This window comes from Nymphalis io, chromosome 13 (assembly GCF_905147045.1).
Source record: "Nymphalis io chromosome 13, ilAglIoxx1.1, whole genome shotgun sequence".
Lineage (NCBI taxonomy): Eukaryota > Metazoa > Arthropoda > Insecta > Lepidoptera > Nymphalidae > Nymphalis > Nymphalis io.
This window is the reverse complement of record NC_065900.1, coordinates 10,572,688-10,581,953: the sequence shown is the minus strand read 5'-3', so window position 1 is coordinate 10,581,953 and position 9,266 is coordinate 10,572,688. Positions and strand designations below refer to the sequence as shown.

General features: G+C 30.8%; 1 protein-coding gene across 1 annotated transcript; it reads right to left on the bottom strand.

Moving 5' to 3' along the window:
- Positions 1-2,127: 2,127 nt before the first annotated feature.
- LOC126772716 (scolexin B-like) lies at positions 2,128-6,685 on the bottom strand. The gene is made up of 6 exons (XM_050493244.1): positions 6,547-6,685; positions 5,705-5,861; positions 3,470-3,623; positions 2,999-3,151; positions 2,641-2,778; positions 2,128-2,399 (listed from the first exon to the last, which is right to left on the bottom strand). The coding sequence occupies exons 1-6, from the start codon at positions 6,653-6,655 to the stop codon at positions 2,244-2,246; spliced, it is 867 nt and encodes a 288-aa protein (XP_050349201.1). The 5' UTR covers positions 6,656-6,685; the 3' UTR covers positions 2,128-2,243.
- Between the last annotated feature and the right edge of the window lie 2,581 nt (positions 6,686-9,266).

Below are 9,266 nucleotides of genomic sequence, written 5' to 3'. Positions count from 1 at the left end.
TAACAAAATGGATTTTTAAAGTTTTTTAAATAATAAATTCAATTATCTATGTAACTTGATTATAGAAGAGTAACTACTGAGTTTCTTATCAGTGCTTCTCGGTAGAGATTACATTCCAAACCGGTGGTAGATTTAAATTTAAATTAACCTTGTTAATGACGATTCAAAAGTGCTCGTAACATCCTAATTAAATAAAGTATATTTTGTTTGATTTAATGTCATGGTAAGATCGATGTGAGTCTCAAGTTCGATCCTGACATCTACAGCTATTGCCGCCTCTACTCCTCGCACCTAATTCGAGACAAGGTTCAAACTAACTAGATGTACCAGGAGAGTTGTGAGATGTGAGAGTACTTTTAGAGTTTGGCTAAATTCGTGTTACGGCGAACCGTAAAAAAAAATCAATAACAACATTCATGCCAAAAATTGTTTATTATTTGTATACAAAAAGAAAATCAGTCTGGCTTAGTACATTATCCTGTCACTATTATTATTTGTTTCGACATAAAAACAATATTATTTACGGCTTTTTTTAGTTCGCTGTTTATTTTAATTACAATTCCAATACATTTTATTTAATTTCATAAGTTATGTTAAAAAAATACACATTATATTAAATTTAGAGAACATCTTAACGCTTTTTGCTTTTTTTGCGTTTCATAACTTTATATAAATGTGTATACCTATCTATTACATTCACATATATCTAAATAACAATCTTAAGGAAATCTTTACAAAATAAAATCATTAACATATTAGAAACGGCCATAAATACATTTTACAATGTCAATTCTTCAATTATATTTTACTTAATAAATTAAAAAACATTGCCATTCTAAAATGAATTTTCTTACTCGTTACTATAAATATAAAAATCATAAGTATTCTCGAAATGTTTTGTAAACACATGGCTTCTGGAGAGATTGGAGAATTCTACCAATATATTGTCTCTAATCTGACGTCTCTGATCAGTTACAGTGGACTAATGGAATGTCTTTTGTCAACTCTCGTCTGATTGTTAAATGTTCAACAATTTTGCATAAGTTAATTTCCTTTAGTAAAAAATTAGAAAAATAACAATATAAGGTATTAAAGACCTTTTTTTATTCAATAAAATTTAACAATTAAATTCAATTACCTATAACATACAAATATAACTTACGTACTTACGGCTTAGACTTACGTACATATATATATATATATATATATATATATATATATATATATATAATAAAATGCATATATATATATATATATATATATATATATATATATATATATATATATATATATATATAAAATAAAATATTGTGTACTTTATCAAAATCATGACTGCGGTGGCAAACTATAATTCAATGTATATTTAGTTTTTATATTTAACGCAAAACATTTATTGTTGTATTTTATAGATTGCGTTTCAACACTGTTAGTAAAAACAAATTAAGTAAAAGTGTAAATATATTATAAAAATGCGAGGTCTTACTGATGTACATATTTTCGAATAATGAATTACGACTAGTGTGTTAAATCAATACACAATTTGTACATAAGTATGTTAACAGAAACTTAATTGACTACCACAATAAACAAACTATCTAAACGATTAATTATTAATAATTCTACCTTGTATTTATCAGTTCGAATTATTAATAATAATAAAAAAAAATATTTACACGACAATAACCGTAAATCAATATATACAAATCAAAATTTCAATATAATTGTATAAATTATGATTATTCTCTGGGCGACAGGAATCTGTGTTTCGACCCCAGCTAAGGTTATATATATAGCCTTTTTGTTATTTGCATCACTTCTTTGAGATCGAAGATCGATGCGGTACAAAGATATATAATTGTGTAATTGACATTAAGTGTAATCACAACGGCAAGCCTACAATACTAATTTGCAGCTGAAATTATTTGCATACAAAACAAAATAAACTTTTGCCTTACAATATTATATTCCACGTGCGGTGTAAATTTGTACCATTTTCTTTCATGCGTATGCATATATGTATTACTCTTTTTTTACTTGTTCGATTACAGTCAATGTGTACTTGTTAACATACTAAAATATTGTGGAGAAAAATTGAGTTCTAAGTTTTAGCAACAAAATGATACTTAGGACTGGTAATAAAATATTTTTATTCTTTGGTTAAATTTTTTGAACATTAACAAATTCAATTTATTTGTATCCGTAATCGAAGCTATTTTTGTAAATAAAATTAAAGTGATACATATTCATACTTTCGTAATATGTTTAATCCAATCCCTCGCGCTGGCTACTCGTGAGAACACGACTCTGGCGCCGTTTTTGCATTCGAGAGCATCATTTTCTACCCAAGAGGCGACGCCCAGGACCTTACCATTTCTTATGAGTCCACTACCACTGTCACCCTGAAAGACAATTTTATAGTTTTCCAGTTATTCAATATCTAGCTACTTTTTGTTTTTAAGTGACGTCTAATATGTCACCAACCTTGGGAGTGTGCCTGTAATGTCACTGGCTCATTCATTCTAATCAAAGCTAATTCAAAAAATGGAGAAACTTCCTTAGAAATTGATTTCAAGCGATTTTTATTAGTATTGAAGAAATAATAAGATAATAGAATTGAAGAAATAAATGTAATGCACTTACATTGCAGGCGGAGTCGTACCGCGGTGCGCGGCCCTTCGTACATATCATGTCTGTACTGTCATATTCCAATAGGTCGGTGCACTCTTCATCTGCAAGAATTTCCAGGTCCATGGCATGCATATCTTCTCGCATCACTCCCTGTGTCCAAGGCCTTACATTAGTATTTTATACGAGATCAATACACTTGTAACTTAAAAAAAAACATACGTTATTTACAAAGGTAATTTAATTCCATAAGTAAACAAATAATAAAGAAAGAGATTATTTATATGAAATACATAAATACTTGAATATTGATTAGCAGCAGATATGGGTATGTTATATTATGTGTAAAATAATAATTAAAATAGATACTAACTCCGTGTCTGTCTGCGCCGAAGCCGGCATACCCGACCTGTTCGCCGGGCGGCAGTCTGGCGCGATCGTCCAGATCCGCCGCCACCATAGTCTTGCCGTCCAAAGGAAGAGGGCTTTCTAACTCCGCTAGCAGGAAATCCCATCGCGCTCCCACCTGAGGCGTCAAGGTCACGTTAACTAAACTACAAATGTACAATAGAACTCGAGGCTTGACCTCCTGCCACATGTTTCAATGAATTTCAAGGATATTTACTGTTTAGTCTATTTATTTACATTTCGCAGTTGCTTGGTATGCCTTCGTATGAACGACCTACATAATTGTGTATTTGCTCTGCAGGCAAAAGTAAAACAGTAGGTCCCTAAAATTAATTCAGATTACATAAAATATATTCAAAATTGATTATTTTTGAAGTTAGAATACGTTGTAGTTATTATACACTTAAGTTTCAAGTAGTTTTGCAAAATATTTTACCTGTTTTATGTTGTAACGGCTGGCGTCCAACCAGTAGGGTCCTACTGAGAAGCGAGGATGTACTACGAGACGTTTAACTCTGAGGCGCTGGCCAGTACCGTTCTCGGTATTGTTAGTTCCCGCAAGTACATCTCTCCCACCAGTGAACAACGTACTATAAAAATGAAAAAATGTATGAATAGAAATCAAGTAGTAGTCGGTTTAGTGAAGGGGGGTGTTAAGCTATCTCTATTCCAAATGTTATCCAAATCTCGAGCCGTTTTAGAGTAATGATAATTTAATATAATTTAATTGTTAATGTGTTTTCTATTTGTTATAAATATTTTGTTTTTTAAAATTTTTATTTTTTGTTAACTCGATATGTTGATATATTTTGCAACACCTATAATTTAGGAGGCACTTGATATGTATAACGTCATGTTTAAAGACTCAATTGTATTTATAAGTGTACTTCTTGTTGGATAATGAACATCCGAACATACACATTGAATTGTTGGATTTGGATTCCGACCTGACTGCGCCTGACGTTTTATATTTTTAATTACGGCAACACTTACATAGAATTTGTTAACTTAATTGGATTAAAAGCAAATGTTGAATATTATTATTAATCGGTTAATTTTATTGCTAATATGAACTTTGCTATGAGATATGTCTAATGGAAAACAGTGCATGTTAGTTAGTTGTACTTATTATTTCTTTACAAGCTTGTATATAACTTGACCTGTTAGTAAGTGTGGGGGTTATCTTAAAACTGATTGATTTAACAAAAAACAAAATACCTATTCAAATATTATAGGTAGAAGATTAATAAAATATAATATCAATATAATAACAATAACCGGTGGACCTTGAAACTTATACTTTAACACGAGAAGATTATAAATGTTACAAGTTGGTATTTAACGATAATATTACCTGTGCGGATAAACCCAGAATGAATCATTTAGATACCTACATAAAAACCCGATATAGAATGTTTAAAAAAAAACTTAAGTTTGCCTCAAGTCTTTGTTGACCAATAAAAAAGTAGCGTAAAATGGAAAGTATTTTCAAAGCTATTAAACATTCAAATTTCAGGAGAGTAGAAATTTGAGTTTGTTTAAAATCGTTTGCAAATATTACAGATAAACAAACAAACTGATATGCGAGAATAGGCGATAGTAAACGAGATTATATCTCTAAATCCTACTTAATATTATAAATGAAAAAGTTTGTATGTTTAGATGTTTGTTACTTAACGGCTAGTCGGATACCTAAAACCTGTCCCCCTCCTTCACACGCGGGCGGAAGGTAGTAAGTATCTATTTGTAAATTTTTGATTGAATTAAGGCAGTATTCGGGTTACGGTTGAAAGAACATTTAATTTACTTAATGAGTCACAGCCGAATTGGTTTGGTTGAATAGATTGTAATAACTATTGTAATATTTTTTTGTATTGATTGTAATAACCGTGAATATCTTGAAATATCATTTTATTATTTTTTTTTTAATTATCAGTGCCAACTATGTTGTACCAATCATAAAGATTTAAAAAAAAATTATACACATATGCACCCGAGTAGTCGGGCATTGACAAGGTTAACGATAAAATAAATTATTAAAGCAGTTATTAGTAAACGCTACATTATTAATATAATTGCTTCAAGTATACAAGGAAAACCCCACTATTTATGTGCGTTAGTTATTGACGTATTTGAATATCATATGGGTTTAAAAAACCGCAGAATCAAAGACTTGCGTTGGTTTGTACAATAGGCATTAATTTTTAAAACATAGTTACGTATTATATGTTACTATGTTTTAAATGTTATAAATATTTCATTTTAAATATTACATTAAATCTTTAATGATTATTAAATTGGATCAATGGAAAATTAACGAGCAATTACTTATCGATTTGTGTTGTTAAATTATTACATATAAGTTTTTAAACTAGAAATTACTTCTTTTGTGCAGGTCTCTTGCTAGTGAATAACTGGTTAATTAATGAAATATATTTTTATTACTTACTCATTAAAATTATACAGCGAATATTATATTTCAACTTGTAACGGTTTATTCAAACGCCGGGTAGCTTATGTCGGTACTTAAAAACATCTTTACTTTTAAGTAACATAAAGTGTCTATCATTTATATATATGCTTTTAGAAAGAGATCATGGATGATGCAATTAGTATTATCATGAGAAAAATATTTTTTTATGCATTTTTATAATTTATAAAGCCTACATACCAGTGAGCAGCTGTGAGGATCCACGTGGGACTGATGATAGTACCTCCGCACGTTCTCCCGAAGAGGACCGCTGAGGGAAACTGTTCGTTTACAGGACTTGACACTTTTTCATTTTTGGTTTTTACTAACTGAAGATCGTTTCCATTTAAGTTAAAGTCTGGAATATAAAATTATATATTTATCATAAGCTGTGAACGTTATTTGGGGCAGGAAAGATTATTACTTTACAAATATGAGAATAACTTCTTCTGGATGACGTACATTACACTGCAATATGTTTATATAGATTAGAGAGTATATTATACTAAATAACGTTGATCTTTGTTGGTTATCGCAGCATAATAAAGACAGGCCACGGTCAAGCTTTATATATTTTTATTTAATTAGTATCACGTGTTCATCGTGATAAGGCATTTTACATTTAAATACATCACTACATTATCATATTCTTTGTGCGGGTATATGTTTATACGTAAATTGAGTCGTGTAGTTATTAATCATCCATGACAAAGGACTATTTCCTTATTTATATTATGTATTCACATAACGCGATGGTCTTCCAGTCTTGAGTCTTATTGCCTATTCTCAAAGGTAAATTGCGGTCATTATCAACAGATTAAAATTCAGGTCTTAAATGTCAACCACACTACATTTTAGGTACAATAACAAAAACGTTTCAAAATGTCATAAACCCGTTTGATACAAACGCGAACAACGACTTTAACATTGACATTAAATATTTTCTTTAGTTGTGTCGCACTTACACTAAGAATTCTTATCACTTCATATTTAAAGTTGCAAAAATATTAAATTATTTAAAGTTATTAATTTAACAAACTTACTTGATCTATAATCGAAGGGCTGTACATTGTGAATGCGTACGTCCGCATGTGTGAAACTACACACGAATAATGCAGAGAAATAAAACGCGTTTACAACGGTCGAAGGCATGTTGTGTTTTCCTGATGAATTCTTGCTCAATCTTATTATATACGCCTTTGTAGTAGGGCTGTCAAATGATTGCTATAATATATTATACCTAATATTTTTGGAAATATCTTGGAGTAATTTTTTTGTAAATATATTATAAGAAAAAAAAACGTTTTGGTAGTTCAGCTATATTTGAAGATGTCATAGTTTGTATGGGTAGGTAATAAATAACAAATAAAGGAAATAGATAATATATTTTTTTTAAACAGAATGAGTGTAATTCAATTTGAGTATATAATGCTGGATTTTTAGTTAGTTAGTTTTACTTAGACCTTATTGCTAAATAATAATGTTGTTTTATAGCAGTATATTTATTTTTCATAAAAAAATCGCTCACATACTCGTATATCACTTTGATTTTACCGGCGGTACCTCATTCTCAACTCGTCATTTAGTCTACCGCCAGACAACAATATGCTGTGTTCCGGTTTGAAGTAAGCGAGTCAGTGAGCCGTGCTTATAGGCATAAAGTACCATATCACTTATTACATCCCATACTCTCACATCACACAGTTACTTTAGGAAGTATCCTAAAGTAACACAGTAAAATAAATCTAACCCCGATTTTGTTCCACAAAGTTAATTCTACTTAAATATGTTTCCTTTTCTTAAACGCAGATGCGGTCCTTGCTCTGTAAAACACAGGTTATTATTTAAAAATATTTATATATATATATTTATATATATATAATATATTATTTGAAATGGCTATTTATCTTTAATTATGTTATTTTAATCTGAGTTCATAAGATTACAGTTTATCTTATCACATTTTTGGCCGAATTACTTGTTAAGTTTATTTTATGAACAATAACGATCATATACCCTTTGTTTCACGCTGGAAAAACGCATTACGCGTTTCTCCCACGGGACAATGTGGAGGAAACGCATACCCCGGTATGTGGGGCTCGCCGGTGTCCAAGGCGCCGAGTGCGCCCCGACCATCGGAATACCCACTTAAAAACCAGCGGTACCCTTTCCGTCTTAACGAGGACCGCCACGGGATCGCTTGCGCATGCTACCGTGTCTGGTCACATACCTGTTTTGTTATTAAGCCATACCATTTTTTTCAATTTTAAGGAAAATGATGAATAATGCAAAATTTGATATCATATCATATTTAAATTTTACTTTTAGAATGATCTTTAAATATGTACATATACATATAATAATCAAGAGGAAATTCTGTTAAAATGTACATAATAAAGTTCGTACACCAGTAGATCCGATTATCCGATATATCCGATATCGCCTTACATGTCAAAAAAATAATTTAAGTACTATTTCACAAATCAATATTAGTTTGGTTTCTCAGCGGGATGTATGCTAAAAATGCCATGTCCAATGACTTCATTTATTACGCCATGTTTCACAAGTTTCCTAGAAGTTGTAAATTTAGTCAGACCAATAACTTATTGCTTGAGAGTTGCGATTTAGAACAGACTGATGTGATATCTTGTGTTTAAATAGTTACAAATTTTTACAGTGCCGGTATTTTGCAGTAACGTTGCCAGTGGGTTACAAGTCTTAACTGGATCGTCTTGCACCTGCAAGAGGCCGGTATATTCATTCGTAATCGATAAATCATATAATTCTAAAACATAAACCAATTGAATTATATCATATTAAATATAACTACATATATAAAGAGTAATATTTAAAGGATTTAATAGAATATCCTGAATATTACTTAATTTATTTGAAATTAAAATGTTAGAATATTCTAGAATCTATATATGTTATGTTTCCTGTTGACACAAGATGCATGTTGTGACGAATAATGATTAATATAGTAATACAATAATGCAATTATTTATTAATACGATTATCTTGATAACTTGCTCGTTGCAAAGTCATACCTATTATTATCTTATATATATATACACACACCAATTTTGACAGTTAATGCATTTTATGATGAAAACACGCACTAAGAAATGTACTTTGGACATTCCAGCCATTAAACATTAGTATAAAAAAATGGTCTGATTTGCTTGAATATTTACTGTTTGTGTTTCTTGAATGAATTGATAAACATGTATTTCAAAGTTTTGGTAATTCCATCCAAACGCTAAACAAATTCTATTTTAGATCTCGACCGATGATGTTAATTCGAGGTCGAAATGATTCCTAGGAACCAGCCGTAGGTACTTGCGTAACCTTACTACTACTTATTAGTTGTAATAGTTTACTTTTTATACAGTAACAGCCTGTTAATGTCCCACTGCTGGGCTAAGGCCTCCTCTCCCTTTTGAGGAGAAGGTTTGGAGCTTATTCCACCACGCTGCTCCAATGCGGGTTGGTAGAATACACATGTGGCATTATTTCAATGAAATTAGACACATGCAGGTTTCCTCACGATGTTTTCCTTCACCGTCAAGCACGAGATGAATTATAAACACAAATTAAGCACATGAAAATTCAGTGGTGCTTGCCCGGGTTTGAACCCACGATCATCGGTTAAGATTCACATGTTCTTACCACTGGGCCATCTCGGCTCTTTTTACTATAACAATGATTTATTTATTCATTTTACCAAATTTGAAGTATGAAGGGAAGATGAATATAGATT

What these genes read in the sequence shown, in the direction of transcription:
- LOC126772716 (XM_050493244.1), bottom strand. Translation starts at nt 6,655, where the DNA reads ATGCCTTCGACCGTTGTAAACGCGTTTTATTTCTCTGCATTATTCGTG. An exon ending in ATCCTCACAGCTGCTCACTG is followed by an intron (nt 3,624 to 5,704) that starts GTATGTAGGCTT and finishes TCATTTTTATAG; the next exon opens with TACGTTGTTCACTGGTGGGA. An exon ending in TCGGCGCAGACAGACACGGA is followed by an intron (nt 2,779 to 2,998) that starts GTTAGTATCTAT and finishes CCTTGGACACAG; the next exon opens with GGAGTGATGCGAGAAGATAT.